The 25,239-nt window shown below is 49.5% G+C and overlaps 1 protein-coding gene across 1 annotated transcript in view; it reads left to right on the top strand.

The window, feature by feature from the left end:
* Positions 1,258–25,239, top strand: part of URB1 (URB1 ribosome biogenesis 1 homolog (S. cerevisiae)) — a 73,093-nt gene continuing 49,111 nt past the window's right edge. Inside the window, 10 exon segments of the mRNA XM_021069844.1 lie at positions 1,258–1,540; positions 4,697–4,836; positions 5,809–5,960; positions 6,895–7,027; positions 13,119–13,215; positions 15,493–15,578; positions 17,413–17,538; positions 20,464–20,588; positions 22,398–22,593; positions 24,093–24,230. Of these exon segments, the coding sequence (XP_020925503.1) occupies positions 1,399–1,540; positions 4,697–4,836; positions 5,809–5,960; positions 6,895–7,027; positions 13,119–13,215; positions 15,493–15,578; positions 17,413–17,538; positions 20,464–20,588; positions 22,398–22,593; positions 24,093–24,230 (1,335 nt within the window). The 5' untranslated portion in view covers positions 1,258–1,398.

The raw sequence follows: 25,239 nt of genomic DNA, 5'->3' as shown, positions 1-25,239 counted from the left end.
AGAATTAAGTCTGTCTTTACTAACAAGAGTATCCTCCTTGACAGCCTAAATTTTGAGCATATCCCTGCCTTTTAATACCTCTGCATCAGTTCAGATCTGCTCAGGCTACTCCCTCTGACCTGCCTACAAGGTAGGCATTTCCACAGGCACAATAGTCTTGCCAGGTCAGGAGCACAGGGTCAACAGCACAGGCTTTTTCTATTAGAGACTCTGAAACCCTAACAGGTCACAAAAAGCCACTGTTCTCAGATGCTCACAACAGATCTGCTTACAGACCACGGGGCAGTACTTTCTCATACTAGAGGACAAGCTGACAGATAATTCCAGGAATCACCAAATGACTTATCTAATGACCTGCTTCATGATTTGTTTGCGCACATAACCAAGTATGGATGAAGTTGTATTAAAAAATGCACTAGCCTGTTTCCACTTATTTATACCTCCGTTTTATTTCAGAACAAGTCAATAACATCTTACAAAAACACAGTAGTTTTTTTTTTTCTCCCGTCAAAGCAGTTTTTCATGCATTGCATCACTTTCTCCGCTGAGAACAGCTGGCTTTACTGTCTCCATTTTAATGACAGGGGCTTAGATGTGGAGGCTGCTGCGCTGTCCGCGTAGGGTTTTCACAGACGTTACTTCATTTGATCCCCTCCTCCCACCCTACATGACCAGAAAGGCGCAAGTCCACCCATCAGTTTGGGGAAGTGGAGGTCGTCTGGGGCGACATCGCACCAGACAAGCCAGTCTGGTTCCGGATGTGAGATAAGCTAGGGGTCAGGGTTAGGGGCATCCGCACGACCTTCGACCTGGTCCCAGAGCAAGGATCTCCCCACAAAAGCCCACCTGGCACTTAGCCCGGGGCAGCCACCCTCCTGGCCAACTCGCTGGGCCTCGAACAGGCAAAGCACCGAATCCCGCTGCATGTCAGTCAAGAGGCACCATTAGGGCGCCCACAGGTCAAGAACCGAGCTGACGGTGCTGCTGCCAGCGGTCTGGCTCGTGCCCCCCAGGAGTGGAGGATCTGGGGATTCTTCCTCCCAAGAACCCTCGAGAAAGCCGCCGATAGACGCCCCCGCCCCCCCGCGCCGAGGCCAAGCGCGGGTGTGGTGGAGCGTCGGCTCGGCCCGGGGCAGCGAGCTAGGGAGCTAGAATCGCACAGCCAAGAGGGAACCGCTACCGGGTTTCCGCCGGACCGCCCTTCCCACAGGCCCCGCCCCGCCCTTCCCACAGGCCCCGCCCCTTCCGCCGGCCTCCCTCCCGAGGCTCCGCCTCTTCCGACAGCCCCCCGCCCCTTCAGCCCACGTGTGGGCCACAGGTGCCTGTCGGGTCTCCCCCGGTGTCCTCTTGTCAGGTCCCGGGGTGTGTGGGTCCCGGCGCGTCCCCGCCCTCTCGGCCATGGGGGTCCCCAAAAGGAAGGCTGCGGGCGGCCGGGAAGGTGGAGCTACCCCTGCGGGCGCAGCCAAGCGAGCCCGCACCGAAGAGCTCACGGGCGTGCGCTTCAAGACTCAGCTGAGAGACGCGCAGGGTGCGGGGCCGGGTGAGTGCGGGACCCGGGGCGGGGAGCCGATGCGTTCGGGGCGGCCTACCCGCCTCGGTGTGTGTGTGGATGCAGCCTCTTCTTCCTGCAGCGAGGGTCAGAGCTCAGCCTCCCGATTCGCAGTCGGGAAACCGAGGCCCGGGTGCTTGGGAGTCCAGGGCCCAGACTTGCTTGAATGTGACAGTTCCTGCGATCCCACACCTCCCTTGCCCGGACAGTGTCCCTCAGCAAGCTCTAAAACCTTTACTGCAATTGTCAGGAAAGTGGATGTGTAGTACTTATTCACAAAACGGATTATTTATCGAGTCCCGACTGTGAGTTTGCTACTGCCATGGCTGTCAGCTCTGTTTTCCGTAGCTTTGATCCTCCAACACTCACACCGACCAGAAAACCTGTCATAAGCTCCCACATGAAGCTACTGCAGGACTTGACAGTTGAGCAAGATTAGACTAGTGACAGATATGGTTCCCGTTGTCGTGGTGCAGCGGAAACGAATCCGACTAGGAGCCATGAGGACAGAGGTTCGATCCCTGGCCTCACTCAGTGGGTTAAGGATCTGGGCCTTACCGTGAGCTGTGGTGTAGGTTGCAGACGTGGCTTGGGTCCTGGGAACTTCCATATGCCGCTGGTGTGGCCCTAAAAAGCAAAAAGAGACTAGTGACAGATAAGGAGCAGATTCAATAATTGCACTTTTTGAAAAGTGTGACCTAACTTCCCAATTCCTTGTACTCCATTAGAAAGTATTTAGGTTATGAGGACAAAACGCAATGGAAGACACTAGCATGTGCGAAACACTGGTACTGTGTCAGAAGAAAGCAGTGACTGTTTCAAGTGAAAGTTAAGTTAATGTCCAGAGTATCCTCAATTTCCAGTTTGTCTTGCACAGATTGTGTTTTTAAACGTTGGATGCCAGCATATGCTAGCCAGAGCTGGGAAGATGATAGTGGCTTTAGCAAAGAAGTTTGCGTTTCATTCATTCCTTTGTTCATTACTTGCAAGGGGCTGGTATTTGTCAGAGTAGAGGTAAAATGGTGAGTAAGAATCTGCCATGGGGAAGCCTATGAATAGTCAAGTGGGAAGGCAGATGGGAATCCTTAAAGTCCCATACCAATCATTTCAGCACAAAGCGCTCTAAAAGGACAGGGATAGAAACTTTCCTGGTGGAAGAAAGAGCATGTGGAGTTCCCGCTGTGGCTCAGCAGTTAAGGAACCCAACTAGTATCCAAGGGGAGGCAGGTTCAATCCCTGGCCTTGCTCAGTGGGTTCAGGATCCAGTGTTGCTGTGAGCTGTGGTGTGGTGTAGGTCACAGACATAGCTCCTATCTGGCATGGCTGTGGCTGTGGCCGTGGCTGGCAGCTGCATCTCCAGTGAGACCCCTAGTCTGGGAACTTCCATATGCCTCAGGACAAACCAAAAAAAAAAGCGTGTTGAATTGTTCGACATTGTATCCTTAGAGATAGCAGTGGTTTTGCTCACAGAGCTCTTTACTTTCAGGCACTGCTTTTGAACAGATTTCAGAAGCCAGGGTCGGTGAGTGGTGGGTACGGTGAGGGAGTTGGGAGATGTGGCAGGACTGAAACTGGGAGTGCACGTGTGAATCCCTGGTGTGAGGCTCTGTTGGATTTGTGTTCGAATCCAGTCTCTATCTTGGATTCTCCCTCCCTTTGGATATGTTCTCATAACTTGCTGTGGTAGGATCACCTCACTGGACGATCAGGGCAGTGGATCGGACAAATGTTAGGGATTTTTCTTTTCATTCAGGTGTTAGGGAAGGTTTTTTTCTTTTTTTTTTTTTTTTTTTTTTTTTTCCCCAGCCATATTGTGATATTATTGACATACAGCATATGTAAGCTTAAGTGTACGGTGTGCTGGTTCGAGAAATATAGGTAGTAGGACATGACCGCAATGAGGTTAGTTAACACTTCTACCCCTCCCAGTAGAATTACTTTTTTTGTGGTGATAGCATTTAAGATCTACTCTCTATAACTTTTAAGTATATGATACAATATCATTAACTAGTCACAATACTGTACATTGGATTCCCTGGAACTTATAGCTATAAGTTTATACTCTTTGGCCACCACGTCCCTGTTTCCCTCAGCCCCCGGCAACCTCCATTCTCCTGTTTCTATGAGTTTGTTTTTTTTAATTTTTTAATTTTTTTAAATTAAAAAAAAAAAACTTTTTTGGTTACACCTGCGGCACATGGAGGTTCCCAGGCTAGGGGTTGAATCGGAGCTGCAGCTGAGCCCTGCCCCACAACTTACCACCATGCTCAGCTCACTGAGCGAGGCCAGGGTTTGAACCCACATCCTCATGGAGACCACGTCGTGTCCTTAAGCCACAGTGGAAACTCCAGGTTTCCGCCTAGCAGTGAGAATATACAGTATTCATCTTCCCCTGTCTGCCTTATTTCAGTCAGCGCACTCAGAGTCCATCTGCGCTGTCACAAAAGGCAAGCCTTCTTTTTTGAAGGCTGAGTAATATTCCATTGTATATATTTCTGTGTATAGATATGCCACCTTTTCTTTATTCATTCTCTGATTATACCCCCTTCAGGGGGGGCGGTAGGGTTAGATTGATAAAGACCCAGAGAGGGGCTCGGGACTGGACCAGCCTCAGGGTCAGAGAGGATCCCTGGGTCAGGAAGGGTTCTGCTCTAAACCAGTGCCTTGTTGCTCATGACTTACCGGTGATGGAGAAAAGGCCGGGTTTTAACCTTGATCTTCCTATCTCTACCCTGCTGCTCTGTTCTCCACCTCACCTGAGTCCTCCTGTCAGAAATCTCCCTCTGTCACAGTAGCAGCTGGAGTTGTTTCTTTTTCTTTTTCTTTCTTTCTTTCCTTCTTTCTTTTTTTTGCTTTTTAGGGCCGCACCTGAGGCATATGGAGGTTCCCAGGCTAGGGGTCTAATCGGAGCTACAGCTGCCAGCCTACACCACAGCCACAGCAACGCCAGATCTGAGCCTCGTCTGTGACCTACACCACCGCTCACAGCAACGCCAGATCATTAGCCCACTGATCGAGGCCAGGGATCGAACCCGCAACCTCATGGCTCCTAGTGGGATTCGTTTCTGCTGCACCGTGACAGGAACTCCTGGAGTTGTTTCTAAAGAGACTGTCCTTGTTAACATTTGATCATAACTTTTATTTCAGCCTTGGAAGCATTTGTTTCTGCTGCCAAGAAGCTACCTCGAGAGGATGTGTACGATGTCGTGGAGGGATACATCAAAATTTCTGTCGAGTGTGCCGAGATTTTCCAGCTTCTGAGTGGGGAGAAGCGCCCTGAAAGTGAGGTAAGCTATTCCTGACACGGCCTGATGGAGAGGAGAAAAAGATAACGCTGCGATTGTGTTAAGCTTGGTGAAGAGAAATGTGCTGTCAATTTCTAAGGCGTTAACCAGCTTTTTACAGAAAAGGGTGCGTTGTTCCTGTGCTGTAGGAGGAATACATTCATTTTTACATCGTGGCCTTTGGAAGTGTGGATTTGCTGGTGGTGAATAATACCAGAAGGAAAGATCATAGCTTTTTAATCTCGTTGCACGATGGTTCGCTTTAATGAAAGGGGGATAGGTGAAAACTGTCACCATTTGGCATGTCAGCAGATACAGACATAGATGGCATGGACTGTTGTTATCTGGTTCCAGAGAGGTTCGAAATTTGGGATGTTTGTGAACTTGTTGAAATCTCAGGGTTGTTGAACTTGACCTTCCCCAAAGCAGTGAGGCCCAATCATTCATAGAGATTTCTCGTTGCATTTCATTTTGTTTCCTTGTTATGCAAGCTAGTCCCTATTTGGCTAGACTCTGGGAGCAAGGCTAAGTTGTTCCCTTCCTGCGTTTGGCTCAGAGTCTGGGTAGGCAGGCCTCTTCCTGCAAGTTGAAAACTTTATTTATTTATTTATTGTCTTTGCGTCTTTTCTAGCGCCGCGCCCAAGGCATATGGAGGTTCCCAGGCTAGGGGTTTAATCGGAGCTGTAGCCGCTGGCCTGCACCACAGCCACAGCAGCGTAGGATCTGAGCTGCCTCTGCGACCTACCCCACAGCTCACGGCAACGCCGGATCCTTAATCCACTGAGCAAGGCCAGGGATCGAACCCGTAACCTCATGGTTCCTAGTCGGATTTGTTAACCACCATGCCACGACGGGAACTCCTGCAAGTTGAAATCTTTAAATCTGCAAGCAACTGTTGCTAAGACAAGAGGATAATATACTAGAGGAGGAAAAGAAAAGAGCTGATTCGTGAGCTTTTCAATTCTGTCTTTGCAGATGCTATTAATATTTCAAGTTTTCGAGGCCATATTATTGCGGACGGCCAGTGATCTCTCCCATTTTCACGTGGTGGGAACCAACATCGTGAAAAAGCTCATGAATAACCACATGAAGCTCCTCTGCGAGTCCCTGTATGCCTCGGGTTACAAGTAAGTTGCCCCCTTCACGTGGCGGGACTGGCCTTGCTGGCGGCTCTCCGCCAGTGCCCTGACCTTCCCTCCACGCATCCGTAGAGCAGCGCTGTTTTCGAGGCCATCGAGACTCTGGCTCTGCCCCTCCTTCCTCTGGTGACCGACCCCTCACTGTCACTGACCCCTCTCCTTCTGCCCTGGTCCTGCTTCCCTCCCTGCTGTCTTGGGAACTCTCCAGACCTCCTTAACACTGCCTCTCCTTTGCCCTGACGGCCCTTCTCCTGGGTCACCATGGGCTCCCTCCTGTGCCTCAGGGCTTGGCAGAACTGTCATCTGAGGCAGGTCCTCTCTGACCATCCCGTCCACGTGACGGAATATTCCACATTAGTCTGTTGACTCTGTCTCCCTCCACTAGAATGCGAGGTGCATGTGGGTGGGGGCCTTGGCCGTCATGAAATGCTGTCTTTCCAGCACCTCAACGGTGCCTAGGATTTGTAGGTGCTCAGCAACCCCGGGTCTGGGCCCTGCAAAGCAGGGGGATGCAGATCCAGCTCCATGGTGTCGACTGGAGACAGATTGCCGTCTTCTTTGGACCTTGTATCCCGTGTTCTTAGAGCTCCTCCTTGGACTCAGTTTTTTAGCTGTCTTTGAGGTTTTTAATTTTTTGGCCACCCCACAGTGTGTGGAGTTCATGCCAGATCTTTTAATGCACTGTGCCAGGCCGGGGATCAGACCTGCGTCCTGGCGCTGGAGAGATGCCGCCAAACCCATTGTGCCACAGCGGGAACTCCAGGATTTTATTAAAGAAAGGCCTTGTCTGCATGTCTCCCCTGGCCTGTTTTCTGGGTTGGGGGGTAGCAGGCCACAGGGCGCCGTGTACCCTTGGCTGGTGGGGAGGTGTCTTTGTGCTTCTGTCGTCCTGAGGCCCGGTTTCCCCCTTGTCCCCGAACAGGATGGCTCGCGCCTGCCTGAACCTGATGGCCGCCATGGTGACCCAGGGTCCCGAGGCCGCCAGGGACGTCTGCAGCCACTTTGATCTGAATAAAAAGACCTTGTACACCCTGGCGACCAAGAGGGATTCAAAGGTGAGGAGCACCGAGTGTCTCGTTACCCCCTGAGGGTTTCCTTCCCTTTGGGGGGGGGAAGTGGTGTCCCCCCCCCCCCCGCCCCTCCCTGGCCTTGGTCCTCACGTAGATGGAGTGGGAGGCCCCCCTGCGGAGGACCTATGCCTGTGGAGGGGGGGCCTCACTCCTGGCCAGTGGTTTTGGCCTGGTCACCGGCAGAGCCTGAGTGATGGGGACATCTGAGGACAGCTCCTCCGGGGGCTCCGCATCGCAGAGCCTTCCTGGCCGTGAGGAGGACTTGGTCATGTCCGCGTCCCGCAGGGCGTGGCCTGGCAGGGTCCCAGTCCTCCTGTTTGTCCACCGGGCAGGAAACCCTTGGGAGGCCAAGCCTGTGATATCAGAGAGGACGTTTATGGCTTTTTAGTACATTTCGTGTGCCTCCCAATTACAAGGCTTAAAACGAGTAGGGGCTGGATTGTGTCAAAGAGAATGGAAGTGTGAGTGGTTGGGTTTCAGGAGAGCTGATTAAGAAAAAAGAAAAAAAGTGTTCCGGTGGCTCCAGACGTTTCACCTGGGGTTGGAAAGGCTCTTGAGGAAAAAACACAAGTTTGAGGCCTCATGAGCTGCAGAAAGGACATCCCCCCAGCGTGTGTGCCACCTGCAGGCTGTCCCAGTGCCTCTTCCCGCTGGCACCCCAGTGCCTCGGCTGCCCTGCTCTGTTCTCCACCCCCTGTCAGGACCAGTCTGTCCCTGTCTGCCTAGGTGGAGGAGCCACATTAGAACGAGTGACTTCTAGGGAGTTTCCGTCGTGGCTCACTGGTTAATGAATCAGACTAGCATCTATGAGGATGCAGGTTTGATCCCTGGCCTCACTCAGTGGGTTAAGGATCCGGCATTGCCATGACCTGTGGTGTAAGTTGCAGATATGGCTCAGATCTGGCATTGCTGTGGCTCTGGCATAGGCCGGCAGCAGCAGCTCCGATGAGACCCCTAGCCTGGGAACCTCCATATGCCGCAGGTGTGGCCCTAAAAAAAAAAAAAAATCGAGTGACGTCTACACTCACTTGTGACCTGGGGCTCTATCTCTTCCTGGGATTAAGAGTTTCTTCATTGCCAGATAATTGGCTGAAGGTTAATCATGGTAACAGCAGGTAACCTTATGGCCTGCTGTTGGGTTTTCCCGGAATCATGAATAAGGTTTTCTTTTTTTTTTTTTTTTTTTTTTTTTTTTAAATCTTTTTGCCTTTTCTAGGGCCACTCCCCCAGCATATGGAGGTTCCCATGCTAGGAGTCTAATTGGAGCTGTAGCTACGGGCTTATCCTTAACCCAGTGAGCAAGGCCAGGGATCGAACCGGCAATCTCATGGTTCCTAGTCAGATTCGTTAACCACTGCGCCACGACGGGAACTCTGTGAATAAGGTTTTCTTTGAGGAAAACTTTTCCAGGTCTTAGTGTCTCATGGATACCATATCTGATTAATGTCAAAAGTGCCATTTAATGAGTAATGGCTCCTGGCATTTAAGCACGTATCTAATAAAAAAGAGCATGTGTGCTCTTTGCACGCGAGGCCAAGTGTCATGGCTTCTTAGTCTTACCTGGCAGTCAGCCTGGCAGTAATTACCCATCAGAATCCCCCACCCCCCAACCGCTTCTCTTGACTTCAGGCAGCCCGGCTGTTTAAGTGAAGCGCACATCAGTAGACAGGCCGCCCTCCAGGGCGCTTCGTGGGAAAGCCCAGCAGGGTCCCCTGCCTGGACCCCGGCCACAGGGCTGCCCCTGGGCACCTCATCTCAGGCCCTTAGCAAGTGCTTTTATGTCTTTCTCGATCCGTAAAACAGGAATTCTTGTCAAAATGAAGGTGGTTTTTTGTTTGTTTTTGGTTTGTTTGTTTTGCTTTTTAGGGCTGCACCTGCAGCATATGAAGTTCCTAGGCTAGGGGTTGAATCAGAGCTGCAGCTGCCCGCTTACCTCACAGCCACAGCAATGCCAGATCCGAGCCATGCCCGTGACCTACACCGCAGCTCACGGTAATGCTAGATCCTTAACCTACTGAGTGAGGCCAGGGATTGAACCGGCATCCTCATGGATACTAATCAGATTCGTTTCCACTGAGCCACAATGGGAGCTCCCAAAATGAATGTGTTTTCATTTTCTTTAATCATCTATATATAATGTATCTTAAATACTTTGTATGTTGTAGGAAATGATTCTGGACATTAAGAAAAAGCTTTTTTTTTTTAAAAAAAAAATTTTTTTAAAATAAATTTTATTGGATGACTTAAAAGTTGACTTACAAAGTTGTGTTAGTTTCAGGTGTATAACAGATTAAATGTTACTCATATCCATAGACCCAATTTTTTTTTTTTATGTATATTGGAAATGTCAGGGATGTTCAGAAATGAGAGCAGCATAATGAGGTCCCCCAGACCTGTCATCCAGCTTTAGACGCTGTCACCTCCTCCACCTTTTGGGTTGTTTGGGGGCAGTCAGTCTATTCTAGCACATCCCACATGCGAATCATATTTCACCATAAATATTTCAATGTGTGTCTCCAACAGAAAACAACGTTTTAGAAAAAACAAAACCATAGACCCATCATTGCATCCCACAGCATTAATAATTTCTCAGTATCATCTAATGCCCAGTTTGGTCTCAGCTTTTCCCTTAGCTGTCCCCAAAATACCTTTGTACTTCGTGGTTCAAATCAGGACCCAAACAAGGGTCATACATTATGTTCGGTTGATACCTTTCTTAAATCTCTTCGTATCTTTGAATTTTCGGCCTCTCCCCCACTTTTTTTCTTTTTCTTTTTTGAAAAATACCATTGAGTTGTTGAAGAAGCTTAGAGATATTTTTTGTTTTAACAGTTTGGAGGGAATTATTAAAGCCTCATGAAGAAAGAGGGTTATGAGTATTCTTTTCATCCAAAGAAAGCATTGTTGAATATCCTGTGCCAGAGAGCAGTTTTACCAAATATGTTTTGCTCTATTTTGGACCGTGTTTTGCAGACAGGCCATGGAGCTCAGGATGTTTTCTTCCTGGGATAAGAACCCAGTGAAGTCACAGGGCTGGAATGAGGGGCAGGCATGTGACCTCCTTGCCTTTGATGGAGTTGGCTGAACCTGGAGGGCAGAGGCTGGGGGGCTGTGGTCAGGTGGACGAGGCCTGGTCGTGGCTCTTGGAAAAGGGCAGAGGCCGTGTCTCAGGCTGGGTTGGGGAGCCCTTCTCTGTTTTGTCAGGAATCTACATTCTCTAGGTAGATGCCAGCAGGTGAGTACTAACTTCCATTTCAGTTCAAAATTCATTGCTGGAAGCACTCTTGAAAGCATCTAGTCCAGCTCTGCCGTGTATGCTAGAAAGACCTAGAGTGATAGGCTGGGACCAGTTTTCCAGGGCCCTGACTCCCAGTATGTCACTGGATTAAAAAAAAACCCCAAAACTTGGGGAACCTTTTCAACTCACCGGAAAAGGATAACAGAGGATTTAATTTTACCAGGAGTGTTTTAGCATTTAAGCAGGATTCTTTGAAATGTAAGGCATACGTGGACCAGGATGACACGTTGACTGTGCTTGAGTTAGGTGACCCGTTTGTTTGAAGTGGTTAGGTGGCTGGATAGCTTGGGAACTGTGGTGACTTGAAGCTTCCCTAGGACAAGGGCAGTCTCTGCGCCGTCTTTGCATCCTCTCTCAGCCTGAGGTCCTGGCATCTTGAGCGTCATGGGTGTTTTATTAACATTGAGTTGGTGTGGGGTTCCCGTGGTGGCTCAGCGGAAACGAATCTGACTTGTATCCATGGCCTCGATCAGTGGGTTAAGGATCTGGTGTTGCCATGAGCTGTGGTGTAGGTTGCAGATATGGCTCAGATCCTGAGTTGCTGCGGCTGCAGCATAGGCCGGAGGTGACAGCTCAGATTTGACCCCTGACCTGGGAGCTTCCATATGCTGTGGGTGTGGCCCTAAAAAAGACAAAAAACCAAGAAAACCCATGGAGTTGTTGAACGAAGGGCCTGGAGCGTTGCTGACACTCTAAAGGAATCAGCCCATTTTCGAGACTTTACCGATCATTGTTCCCAAGCCCCGTGTTGTGAAGAGGGCTGCAGCTTGGTCCCCAGAACAGGAGGATGGCGTGGAGCTCTTAGTGTATCGTGAATGAAGCAGGGTTGGCCTCACGAGGTCTTGCTGAAGCGCTCCATGGCGTGGCTGGAGATGGACTCGGTGGGCACAGTAAGTGTGCAGGTCTTCCACCTACATGTCCCAGAGCAGGGTTCAGACGCTCGGTGTCTGCTCCCATCGAAGCCAACCCAGTAAAACAGGACGGAATGAATTCAGTACTCACAAGTATCATCCTTGCACCTCGAGAAAAAAGTGGAATAAAGATGCTACAGGAGCCCCGAGAAACAGGCATTTCTGTCTAGACAGATGTGAGGTCGAGCATAAAGCAGCATGTTTGTAGAGGCGTTCATGACTATCCCAGTTCCAGCACTTACTCAGTAGTCATGGAACCTGAAGTGAGTTTTTAAAAACCTCAGTTTCCCCATCTGCAAAATGGGTACGGTGGACACCTGGGCCTCCGGTTGTTATAAGGAGGAAATGAGATGACAGATGTGTGCCATGTGACGTGGCATCTGGTGCCCAGGAAGTGCTCAGGAAGTGTTGCTGTTACCGTCAAGTTCATTATCATCACTAGTGCCCCCACCTCTGCTATGGCTCCTGAGTGGAGTAGAACTCTCTGGAAGGCAGAGACTCCTTAATCTTTTCAGGCCTTCAGGGCAACATCCATGATGTTAATTTACTTCTCGCCAGCAAAGTACCTTTGGAATAACTGAAATAGGGAGACGATTTTGGTGTAAGCCGTGGAGGCTCTCAGCATTTGTGCGCGTTCTGGTCCTACTGACAAGAGACCTGCATGACCACACGCTCTGGGTTCTTTGGGGTGAAAAACAGGAACATTAAGATATAGGTTTGTGGAGTTCCTGTCGTGGCTCAGTGGTTTTCGAATCCGACTAGGAACCAGGAGGTTGCGGGTTCCATCCCTGGCCTTGCTCAGTGGGTTAAGGATCTGGCGTTGCCGTGAGCTGTGGTGTAGGTTGCAGACGCGGCTCGGATCCCACGTTGCTGTGGCTCTGGCATAGGCCGGCAGCTACAGCTCCAATTCGACCCCCAGCCTGGGAACCTCCATATGCTGTGGGAGCGGCCCAAGAAATGGCAAAAAGACCAAAAAAAAAAAAAAAAGATACAGGTTTGTCTTAAAGTTGCTGGGAGGGAAAACTGGTCAGATGGCCCTGCTGGCTTCCCCTGAGGCCCTCGTTGAGGGTGCCTGTGTGCTGGCTCATGACAGATGCCTGCAGGACAGGGTGGATTGCAGTCCTGGGAGGGCCGCGCTAGCTTTGCAGTTTGACAGCATCTGTGCTTTGGTGTCTGGTATAAATGTATAATATCTAATAAAAGCCAGACATCATCTCATTGGTGTCTCATGAAAAGCAGCACTAGCCTTTCCACTATCTCTGCGTTTTCAAAAACACAGATAGGTTATTTCATTACATGAGAGTAGACGGTATCTGGGTGGGCTTGAATCTTCTGCTCTATACTGAAGAGGTCCATGAACTAAAAGTGTGTATTATTACAGCTGCGGAAGGGATAGCTGTACTTATTTATTTATTTATTATTTAATTTTTGTTGTTGTTGTTGTGCTATTCTTGGCCGTCCCGCATATGAGTTCCAGGCCAGGGTCAATCGAGCTGTAGCCACCGCCTACGCCAGAGCCACAGCAACGCGGATCCGAGCCGCGTCTGCAACCTACACCACAGCTCACGCAACACCAGATCCTAACCCACTGAGCAAGACAGGACTGAACCGCAACCTCATGGTTCTATCGATTGTTAACCACTGCCCGCGACGGAACTCCTGTACTTTCTTATTAGAGAGAGCCTGAAGGAGAAATACTGTAGAAAATTGAAGGGAAAGAGCAAAGGAGAAACCCTCTGTTTCCATAAAGAGGTGACCCGTGGCTTTAGACTGGAGGCGTCTGTGACATTGGGGCCGGGGGGGTGTCCCTGCTCCCTGGGGTGTGAGTGTGGATAGGCCTGTGACTCACGGTCTCCTTCGCCCCCAGGGAGTGCATGACGTCCGGCTGGCCTACATTCAGTTCGCCCTTTCCTTCCTGATCGCCGGGGACGACAGCACGATCGTGCAGGTGCTGGAGTTGAAAGGTGGGTGTGCCTCTTTGTCTCCAGGCAGAGCGGGCTCGTGATTGTCTTGAAAAAACCCACCACAAAGCATTCTGCAGGGTCATGAGCTGGTGGCCGCTTTCTACAGGTACTCTAGAATCAGGCTGCACATGTGGCAAGGCTTTGGTCATGGTGGTTTTGCTGCCGCTGGTCGCCGTGGACACAGGTGTCCCTGTTCTGCTGGCTGGATGCTGAGCGGGCCTTACAAAGGAGAAACGCAAACTTCAGAGACTCGTGCAAACAAAGGAGGCTTTATGGCTCCTGGACGTGTGAGGATTCATAGCCCTGGCTACCTGGCTTTTCTTAGTAATTGTATTTTTAAAAATAAAATATGATTACTTTGGTGGCTTTGCCAAGTGTCCCTGGAATAGCAGTAGTAGAGCTTCAGAGAATTCTAGCTGGACCACCTTCTGCTGCCTGTCTTCCTAGGGCAAGGCTTGGCATGGTTTAGTCTCTTAGGGCCACTTGCATTTTATCACAATGGTGAATGGCAGCATGGGGGCAGGCGTTAAGGCCCCAGGGTCCAGCCTTGTCTGCGGGGGAGGAGCGGCTCGGGCTCTGGGACCGTGGGAGGAGGAACAGCTTGAGGCCGGTCAGCATTTCCCCATCTTCCCCAGCGAGAGAGACCCGAGGCCCCTCCAGAACAGGCAGGTTCGGGTGCTGGTCACCTCACATGGTCGGCCCTGGGCTCCGCAGCTCCTGGGAGGCAGTGCTTCCTTTGTGTGGTGGTACCGCTGCCAGGGCCTGCTTGCTGCCGCCCGGTGTGGGGCGCCCTCTGCTGCTGGGAGTAGAGAGTTTCTTCCCACTCCCTGGGGTCTTCTTGGCCACTGGCCGTCTATTAAGGGACAGTTTGGGGTTATCCATCTGCGCCGCGAAAGGGGCGGAATGCACTTCTGTTAAAGTTTTTACAGAGCAGTTTGGCCACAGGCATCACAGTGTTTGAAGTGTTTGATCCAGTCCTTCCATGTCTCATCATTTATCCTAAGGAGATAATTAAACATGCGAGCAGAGGTTTTGTTAGGAGACATTTTTTTCATATTAGCTGAAAATTGGATGCCTCCTAACTACCCACCAGCAAGGGATTGATGGAACAAATTGAGGACTGGTCATAAGGAGGAATGCAGCTATTTAAAGTGATGTAGAAATAGACTTATTGATGTTAGGTTTTTTTTTTAAGGACATATGATTGGGTGTAAACTCTGTTATAAAACTGTGAAGTATGATCCCATTTTACTAAAAGTTAAATTTAACAATATGGATATGTCAGAAGGTTAACAGTTAGCTGGTAACCCAGACATTAACAGAGTTAATCTCTGGGTAATGGAGTTATGGTAGATTTTAAATGTCTTTTTTTTTTTTTTTTTTTTTTTTGGTTTGTTTGGTATTTTCTGTTTTTCCTTTTTTTAAAAAAAGAAGAATGAGTTTGCTTTTGTGGAAATTATGTATGCCCATTAAGTATGAATGGAATAAGAGCAACGGTAATGCTTTGATGCTTGTACCAGTGTCACCAGTCCATTAGTAAACAGTACAGCATCAGGCTGGGGTGTCTAAATCCTTCGGGATCCAGACTGGGTCTCTTGGGGAAGAGGAGACAAACACATCAGCCCAGGAGCTCCCATTGTGGCTCAGTGGGTTAAGAACCTGACTAATATCCATGAGGATGAGGGTTTGACCCTTGGCCTTGCTCAATGGGTTAAGGATCCGGCATTACTGCAAGCTGCAGTATAGGTTGCAGATGCGGCTTGGATCCTGCATTGCTGTGGCTGTGGCATAGGCCAGCAGGTGCAGCTCTGATTTGACTCCTAGCCCAGGAACTTCCATATGCCATGGTGCAGCTATTAAAAAAAAAAATCAGTCCAAAGTCTACCACCAATGAATAAAGTGATGACTGTCATTTTAAGTACATCTCTGAGCAAGTCCAAGCCAAGGAAATTTTGGAAAACTAATCCTACTGTACATTCTCTTTCAAGCCGTCAGTATTAATTTTACGGAAATTAATGTGAGAAAAGGAGACTAAAACAGAACCAGGGAACTCTTGACTGTTTCATGGTTCAGTCCTTGTTTTGCCTTTAGGTATTAATTTCCTGTGTCACAAAAAATAGCTTTTCCTTCTGTGAACTTATATTGTCAAAGGAAAACTTTTGATAAAAGCAAATAAATGGCAACGTTTGCTGTACTATTTTAAGAAGTAATGTTCTCTCCTCTGTTTTCATATTCAAAGTATTTTTGAGTCTAATGCTTCGAAACTTTTACTTTCAGAGTTTCTCCCTTGCATTTTTAGCTCAGGCATAAAGGAAGATAGGATTTCTACCATCAATATTTTGTTATCCACACTGAAAACAAAGGTACGTGTTTGGCGATCCGTGTTCCCCTCATTTATTTGCTCCGTGTTTTGTAGGACTTTCGAGCTATGACATCACCGTTCATATGGGTCGTTGTGCCGGTTGAATGGAAGGCTGGTTTTTAGGCAGAAACTTGGTGATGAGCGAGTCCAGAAGTTTACCTGGTTCAGGAGAGGCAGCTGTTTTATTCACAGCAGGAGGAAAGCAGCTGCCCCCTCCCCACCCCCACGGGAAGCCGCTGGGGTAGCTGTGAGCTTGTCCATTACAGATCTTCGTTTACACACCTAGCAGAATGTTATTTTGTGTCATTTTGCACTTTCAGCTTTTACAAGCATCTTAAAGAAATTTTACAACTTGAGGAAAGGATCACAGTCTGATTCAGAAGCCCCTTAAACGAACTCCCAGTCAGGAAGTCTCTGTGACCCTTGCAACATTAAATGTTGTCAGGAGTTCCTGTTGTGGCTCAGCAGGTTAAGAACCTGACATAGTGTCTGTGAGGTTCGATCCCCGGCCCCCGCTCGGTGGGTTAAGCATCCAGCGTTGTCGCAAGCTTTGGTGTAGGTTGCAGATGTGGTTTAGATCTGGTGTTGCTGTGGCTATAGCATAGGCAAGCAGCTGCAGCTCTGATTTGACCCCTAGCCTGAGAACTTCCATGTGCCCCAGGTGTGGCCATAAAAAGAAAAAAAATTCAAAAGGCCATGAACTGGCAGCCCACATAAAAATGGTGAATTGGTTTAGCATCTAAAACAGTGGTTCTTGACTGGGGGTGATTCTGACCCATCCCCCATGGGCCCTTTGGCAATTTGGGCTTGTCTGAACTGGGGGAATGCAGTGCCAGCTGGTGGGTAGAGACCAAGGACGATGCCCAACATCCTATAGTGTGTGAGATGGTTCTCCCTGGGCAGGTATTTGCCCCAAATATCAATAGCGCTGAGGTTGGAGAAATCTGGATTCAAAACAGTGCAAGCAATGAGACACAGGCCTTTTCACCTACCAAATTGGCATTGGCTTTTCAGCACAATGCTCTCTGCTGCCAGCAAAGATACTTTGAGTCAAGTACTTGCTAGGAGAGAGTGTTACAAGCCCCCTGGAAGACAGCAGGTCTGGCCGTGTGTGTCAGAGGTCTGAAAGACCTGACATGGGGAGTCGGGGGGGATTGCCTCAGAATCAGCCAGGGAATGTATTCAAAATACACGAACCCTCAGAGATACGGGGAGTAGGTTTGGGTGGAGCCGAGAACTTGTGCCACCGTTCCAAGCCCATAGTCAAGGCCGCAGTGCAGACTTTATACAAGGATGCTCTTCACAGCCCGTGTGGGGAGACAGCCTCAGTGCACCCCGCCGGGCGTGGTTAAGTAAGTTCTGGTCACTCATAGGGTAGGATGATAGGCAGCCCTCCAAAGTGGTGTTCCAAAGGAATTTATAATGATGTGGTAACAGCTCATGGAGCATAAATGAACGTATCCATGAGGATGTGGGTTCGATCCCTGGCCTCTGCTCAGTGGGTTAAGGATCCGGTGTTGCCCCAAACGACACATAAATATGACCTCAAAAGAAGCCTCCTCTACCCCCAAGCCCCCAACCGAAACCTAATACATGTATCCTTTGTGTGGTTGAGAGGGGTGGGGCGGCTGAAAGGAAATAGACCAGAATGTGAGCTGAGAGTATCCTGGGATGGTGGCAATATTGGTGAATTTGTTTTTTCACTTGATGGTTTCTTTGGGGTTTTTTTTTTTGGCTACATATTTTCCATATGCCTACATTGTTTTTATAGTGATGGAAACCCCTAAACACCATTTTAAAAATTCCTTGAAATTCATTGGTTTTATTGTTTTCAGGTGGTTCACAATAAAAATATCACAAAAACCCAGAAGGTACGCTTCTTTACCGGGCAAGTGCTGACCCACATAGCGTCTCTCTACAACTGGAAGGGGATTGTCGACGTGAGCCCGGAGCATGTCGAGGTGCCGCCGTCCTTACTCCTGCCTTTGAAAAAGTCCCTCCGTTTCACCTGCTTCTCTTGGCTTGTGGTTGTATTCATTCTCTGCTGAGATGCAATATGATTTTATTTATTTATTTATTTTGTCTTTTTCCAGCCACACCCACGGCCATGGAAGTTCCCACACTAGGGGTCGAATAGGATCTGCAGCCCCTGGCCTGCACCAGAGCCACAGCAATGCCAGGTCTGAGCCATGTCTGAGACCTATACCCCAGCTCACGGCAATGCCGGATCCTTAACCCATTGAGCGAGGCCAGGGATCGAACCCACATCCTCATGGATACCAGTCAGGTTTGTTACCGCTGAGCCTCAACGGGAACTCCCAATTTGATTTTTAAATTTTGGGTTTTTTAACAATAAGTTTTTTTTCTAATCTGCAGTATCATGATATTAAACTTTATTATTATTTTATTTTATTTTTTTTGTCTTTTTGCCTTTTCTAGGGCCCCACCCAAGGCATTTGGAGGTTCCCAGGCTAGGGGTCTAATTGGAGCTGTGGTCACCGGCCTATGCCAGAGCCACAGCAACTCGGAATCCGAGCCGCGTCTGTGACCTACACCACAGTTCACGGCAACGCCGGATCCTTAACCCGCAGAGCAAGGCCAGGGATCGAACCTGCAACCTCATGGTCACTGAGCCATGACCAGAACTCCTATTATTATTTTTTTTTAATGAGGAAGCTGTTATTTCCTTTAGCCGGGTGACACATTAATTTTCCCTGCAGTCCCTGCCCCGGGGGACTTAGGGGTTGGTCCTGGCTCCCCCTCCTCTCTTACCTCTTCCTCCTTCCCTTCTTTTTACATCTAGCCACTGGAGTTTCAAGGCCTGTGGCTGCTCCTTCAGGACCCCAAGTATCTAAGGAACCTCCATTTCCTCACCTGCTGACATGTATAATTTTTTTGTAACAAGTGCTAAATTAGAACAGTCAATCTCATATGAACCCAAGACCCATGTACCTCTTTGTTCTCCTTATTCTGATTTTCCTCAGGGTGTTTCTCAACAGGGACTTGGCCAGAGTTGTGATGGCTCAGACCTGCTGTTAACACTGATCATTTACCTCTCGAGAGCCTGCGGGTTTGCCTCCTTTTATCTCCACGGCTTGCCTGTGCCCTCCTGTTCTGAGCAGGTTTTGTACATGTCCCCTCTGACCAGGAAGCCTCCGGGGCTTAATAAAAACACTCCCAAATACGGAATTTTATTCAAAAGAACAAGTGAAATGAAGTCATTCATAAGCTTGATTAAAAATACAGGTTTAAACTTGACCCCCCCCCCCTTTTTTTCCTTTTTTTTTTAGGGCTGCACCCACGGCATATGGAGGTTCCCAGGCTAGGGGTCTCATCAGATCTACAGCTGCCAGCCTACACCACAGCCACAGCCACAGCAACGCCAGATCCGAGCCGCATCTGCAACCTACACCACAGCTCATGGCAACGTCAGATCCTTAACCCACTGAGCAAGGCCAGGGATCGAACCCGCAACCTCATGGTTCCTAGTCGGATTTGTTTCCACTGCTCCATGACGGGAACTCCCAGACTTGCCCCTCTTGAGCGTATCTTTTTATCTTTTTTTTTTAAGGTTCTATTTTATAGGTGAGGACGTTCAGATTCAGAGAGTTAAGTGCTGTTCTCATTACTGGTTCGATTCTGATGTCCACACCCTGTCCTGAGGCTCTCCAGGAGCCCTCTGAGAGTTGCCTCATTAGAATGAAAGATGTGGAAACGCTATAAAATTGGGTTGTGATGATCGCTGTACAACTATAAATGTGATAAAATTCATTGAGTAATTACAAGAAAAACGAATGAAAGATGCTCCCATCACCTGGGAAATTCTGGGGACTTGGGAGCTCCGTGTAAGACGTTCCTTGAATCCCTGTCACTCAGAAAATTACAAGGGTTTTCGGAGCTCTCTGCCAGGGACGGGGGACAATGACCAAATATTTATTTCTTATGTCACAATACTGCAATGCAAAGGCAAGGAAAAGCATGGAAAAGAATTTTCTCTTTAAAACACATGCTGTGGACAGAGGCGCTCTAATCTTGGGGGTCCGAATTCCTGATCTGCTGTTTACTCCCTGACCCTGTGATGACGTGGGCCGTCTCATCCCCAGCTTGCTCAGACACAAAGTGGGTGTAATCACGTCTGCTTTGCCAGACTCACAGGCTGCTAAGAATTAAATAAGGGAGTTCCCGTCATGGCTCAGTAGTAATGAACCCGACTACTGTCCATGAGGATGTGGGTTTGATCCCCGGCCTCGCTCAGTGGGTTAAGGATCTGGTGTTGCCGTGAGCTGTGGTGTAGGTCGCAGACGCGGCTCGGGTCCTGTGCAGTGGCTGTGGCGATGGCCAGCTCTGATTCAGCCCCTGGCCTGGGAACTTCCACGTGCCGCAGGTGCGGCCCTAAAAAGACAAAAAAGAAAAAAAATGACAACCCTCATTGTGAAGTGCTTGGAAACAAGAAATGACGTAAAATCTCAAATTTCTAGTTTTTTGTTGTTGTTGTTCTAGCAACTCCCTGTTAGTGCAACTTTAAAAAGAAATTTTTAAATTCAATTTACTGAAACTAAAAACAAAAAAAACCCCCAGCCGACCCATTTTTCCCACTCCCGACCTTCACCTCTGGCAGTTACCAGTCTTCTTTCTCTCTGAGCTTTTTTTAAACGTGCTATCTAGCTTCCTTATCTATTTTAGATTCCACATATGAGAGAGTGTTTTTAAATTTTGACTGGTGCTTCTGTTTTTTGGATTTTTTGTTTTTAAATTATACCAAGTGTTTAATGTAAAATGTTTTTTAAGCGTCATTAGGCAGTGACATAGTCCTGTTCTCATTCTTGTGTTGTCACTAAGGTGTATGAACTTGGGGTTTTCGTTGGGTCTTTTTAAATCCCTCGTAGGCCTCTGCTGAAGACGCAGGGAAGACCATGGTGAGGCAGCTGGTTCACAACTTCCTGATGGACCTCTGCTGTTCGCTCAAGCACGGGATTAATTTTTACGACGCGTCTCTCGGTACCGTGGGCAGGTAAAGTGCAACGCGTGCAGGAGTCCTGAGCATGTCCCTCAAGGTCAACACACACGTGGCTTCCGGTGGAATTCCAGTAATTGCTGGAACTGTGGTGGCTTAGAACTGGGGTCTTAGGAGCTCCCGTCGTGGCGCAGTGGTTAACGAATCCGACTAGGAACCATGAGGTTGCCGGTTCGATCCCTGGCCTTGCTCCGTGGGTTAAGGATCCAGCATTGCCGTGAGCTATGGTATAGGTCGCAGATGCCGCTTGGATCCCACGTTGCTGTGGCTGTGGTGTAGGCCGGCGGCTACAGCTCTGATTCGACCCCTGGCCTGGGAACCTCCATATGCTGCGGGAGTGACCCTAGAAAAGGCAGAAAAAAAAAAAAAAAAAAAAGAACTGGGATTTTAGACACCGTCTAACTAATTTCAGGAATGAACATTCAGAGACCCAGAGGGCAGCAATTCAGGGCAGGGGCTCAGAGCTGCAGTCACATGGTACGAGGCACCTCGCCCAGGTGCCTACGTGTGTTCCTACGGGGCCAGTGTCCGCTGGGTCCACCTCCCAGGGACAGCGGGCCCCTTCATGGCCTCACCACCATCCTGGGGCCCTTGTTACCCCAGGTTTGCACACGGGGAGATGGGCACGGAGAGGCCAGGTCACTCAGCCTGTAAATGGATGAGCTCAGACTGGGACCTTGGAAATCCGGTTCCCAGGCCACACTCATGACAGCTGCAGGGGCCTCCCTCCTCAGAGACGGCCGGTCATGTTAGGATCTCAAAGTTTTGTTTTTGCCTTTGGTTTCGTATTTCAGCATTATGGTAACATTTCATCAGTACAGAAACATCAAGTCCACAGCTAATGGTTTAGATTGTATTCTTTTGGACTTTCTCTCTTTTTTTATTACTTTGCTTATTTTACCTAGTTTCATTTTACTTTGTTTTGTTTTATTTTATTTTATTTCTTTCTTTGGCTGCACAGTATCTTTTCTTAAATGGTATCTGGGGGTAAAACCCAGAGTCTGGTGGGTTTGGCACGTAGATCCTGGGCTGGGTCCTCCCTTTCTCCAAGTTTTAACATCTACAGTTTTGCTGTTTTTATCATCTTATAGTTTTGACAGCTGCCCGATTCGGTGCATGTTTTGACTATTTTCGTACAGCGGATTTTTCCTCCCGATGTTGGCGTCTCTCAATTGCCAAGTGAGGGTGTAGGCGTTTGAAATGAGATAGAAACAGAGGAGGCAGAAGACCTGTGGGAAGACTCTGTGTCACCTTGTTGAGTTTTAGGAGTCACGTTGTGGCGCCAAAGGCTGCGGCAGTTCATGAGCATTTCATGGGGAAAAACACAACGTGATCTTTTAAAAGAAAAATGCATCCTGTGTGTTTGTGTACTTGACGCACTCACACACCGTCACAGATGGGTGTTTTCACGTGGCGTCAGAGGAAAGAGGCCAGTAAAATCTCAAAGGGAAATTTAAAAATTTTCTTTACCCTAGCCTTGAATTCAGACCGGCAGGTGTCTGGGGCATTGACAGAAAGAGTTTCTACCTGTTTTTAAAAGTCACTGGGCACTCAGGGAGGAAGCAGAGATGGGGAACAGGAAGGGACTTTTTCAGCCACTCAGAAGTGGCGGGTGAAGTTCAGGCCCTCTGGTGGGGAGCAGGGACCCCACAGACCAGGGGGACATCTCATTGTATGCCGTGAAGGAAATTCACCAAAAGTGGAATCTGCCCATCACTGTGTCAGGTGAGGGTGGGTCCTTGGGCTCGAGCTGGCAGCGCCTTGGGGAAGCTCCCAGCTCACCCCTCCCCTCTCTCTCCCCGACAGAGGAGGAAACCTGACTCTCCTGCACTTCCTGTTGGGTTTGAAAACTGCAGCGGATGACGAGCTGGTCGCCGAACTCGTGGTGAACATCCTGAAAGTGTGCCCGGACCTCCTGAACAAGTATTTTAAGGAAGTGACGTTTTCCTTTCTCCCAAGGGTGAAGTCCACCTGGTCAAACAATATCAAACTGCTCAACAAGGTGACGACCCGGGCAGTTTGCAGTCAGCTCCCTAGGGGCGAGGGGGGGCAGTGATGAGCGGGTCGGGTGAAGCCCTTCTTCCAGCCTTTCTTAAGGGCTTTAGTTAGACGATGCCAATCCGGCGTCTGTCCTTGAGGACGTTTTACTTTTAGAGCTGGATTTTGAGGTTTGTGCTTTTGAATTGGTAGAGCCAGTTTCATCCAGATTTTGCTTCGACTGAGATCTTGATGAGTTTCAGCACAGCGAGGCCAGAATTAGTGAAATGTCCGAACTATAGAATAGGTTGGTTTTTGTTTTCGTTTTTGCTTTTTAGGGCCACACCTGCAGCATATGGAAGTTGCCAGGCTGGGGGTCGAATCTGAGCTACAGTCGCTGGCCTGCACCACAGCAACTCAGGATCTGAGCCGCGTCTGCGACCCACACCACAGCTCATGGCAACGCCAGGTCCTCAACTCCCTAAGCGAGGCCAGGGATGGAACCCGAATCTTCATGGATCCTAGTCGGTCCGTTAACCGCTGAGCCACAAAGGGACCTCCCTGAGCTATAGCATAGTTTTAAAAGATTGCTCTTTCAAGTACTTAGAACATACCTGCAGTGAGCCATGAACTGGCGGTGTGTCTGTTTAAGTGGATCCGAATTCATTTGCATCTGCTCTTGGATCGTAATCTCCCCTCATCTGCCCGTGGAAATACCTGCGGCAGGTTCTTTGGCAGAACTGCCTGGCTCAGGTCACTGCTCTCTCTCCAGCTCTCTGTGTCTCTTGTCTCTCTCGCTCTGTCTCTGTCTCTCTGATCTACAGCCTGCCTACCAGTGAAACACCCGGGCCTGTTTTCTTGTGCCTTGACCTGCGCATGGGGTTGTCTGTAGAGCAAACGTTTATTCGTGTGTTTCCTCATTTCCCTTGAATGTGTGTGTGTGTGTGTGTGTGTTGGTCCCTGTGTGTGTTTGGGACAAGAAGGGGATGCTCTGCTGCCCATGTTGGTCACCACCCAACCCTGTCGGGAGCTGCTGTCCCCGGAGGGGGAAGGGCAGCACTCGGATCCTGCGTCTCCGCCTTCTAGCCTTGTGGTCCCAGGGAAATGACTTCGTTCACTGAGTCCGGTTTTGTCATCTGTAAACATTCTTTGTCTTGATGTAAAATATCGCCACCCCAAAGGGTGGTCACGCAGTGAGTGCTTAAAAGATGGTATAACTTCACGAGCCCGTCAGGTGCAGTGACTGATGAGTAGCTAGTCGGTTGTCCCAGCAGTGACTACTCACCATCCCAGGTTTTAGGAGGCTCCCCAGACCGCAGGCCAGGCTCTGCTTCGAAGGGAGCAGCAGTCTTGTGACGTGACTGGTCGTTCACAGGTGGATTTGGGGGTGGATCTTCCGGACTCTGGTCCTTGTTCCTTTGTCACTGTTCCCCTGGAGCAGCTTCACGGTTGGGTGCCCGTAGTCGGACTCAGGTTTGAAGCTCACCTCTGCCGCCGGCTCATTCTCTGCCCTGCCTTTCCTAGATCTATGCCGCCCAGCCGGACATCTCCCGGGCCTTTCAGACCAGAGAGTTCATCCCCTTGCCGCGGCTCCTGGCGATGGTGATGGTGACCACCGCGCCCCTGGTGTGCAGTAAGATCATGTTCACCCAGGCCTTGAACGTGAGTGGCCCCCGCTTCCGGATTCCCCTGCTCGCCCCGCTGGCCGCGCTGGGAACCGGTCTCAGCACACCAGCCTGCCTGTGTTGGGTGCTGTTTTGTCAGCAAGCCTCTGAGACTTTCCCTGTGACCACTCCGCTGGGGAAGAGACCCCGGGGCCCAAGACACACGCCTGTCTCAAGAGAGTGATGCCCGCCCCCGCCTCCAGCGTGAAGCCAGGACCACGGGATGCTCTGTGCCCCCTGGTCCTGCCAAGGTGGGAGGGGCGGGAGTCAGGAAGCCGAGTATGCTCGGCCGTGGCCCCGTGTCCTGTGTGAAAGTCTCGTTACGTTAGGATTTCTGCCCAGGGAGGGACTGAAATTGGCCGAGCAGATCCTTTTGTGGCTTAAGTGAATGGTGTAAAGTCCTCCGGGGAGTGGTTACCTTGGGGACCAGCTGTTTCAGGAGTTCAGGGAGGACGTGTTCATAGAAAAAAGTCAATCCCTAAATTCTGCATCATCATTTATTGTAAAGTTCCCCAAGCCCCATCAGCAGCCACACTGTGAGGGACTCGTGCGTGTTTCACCATCGCAGCGTGGTCTTAGGTGAAGGCCTGAGAGTTGTTGGCACACACAAGGTGCCTCAACACCCACCTGGCGGAGGCTTGGGAGGTGTGGAGTCTGGAGCTTCCTTGTGGTAGGCAGAGCCCCCCACCCTCCCTCGGGCTGGGTGGTGTGTGAATGCAGCAGGAGCAGGGTCTGCAGACGTGGGTTTACAGTGGCTGGGGTTGGCCCCAGTGGTGACAGGGCAGTTACCATAAAGTGGCGAAGACTCCTTGGATTGTGTGGTGGGATTGTGCAGTTTTCACACCCACGCAGGGTTTGTGCTGAGAGCAAGCAGTAGGGTGTGGGGTACAGAGAAGGAGGCCTGGCTGGGAAACTGAACCACAGGGGAAACGCCTATAAAATTTTAATAGCATACATTTTATTTCTTTACTTTTTAATTTTTTTTTTTTTGTCTTTTGTCCTTTTAG

This window comes from Sus scrofa, chromosome 13, assembly GCF_000003025.6.
Source record: "Sus scrofa isolate TJ Tabasco breed Duroc chromosome 13, Sscrofa11.1, whole genome shotgun sequence".
NCBI lineage: Eukaryota > Metazoa > Chordata > Mammalia > Artiodactyla > Suidae > Sus > Sus scrofa.
The sequence above is the reverse complement of the archived record's forward strand: the minus strand, read 5'-3'. Positions and strand labels throughout refer to the sequence as shown.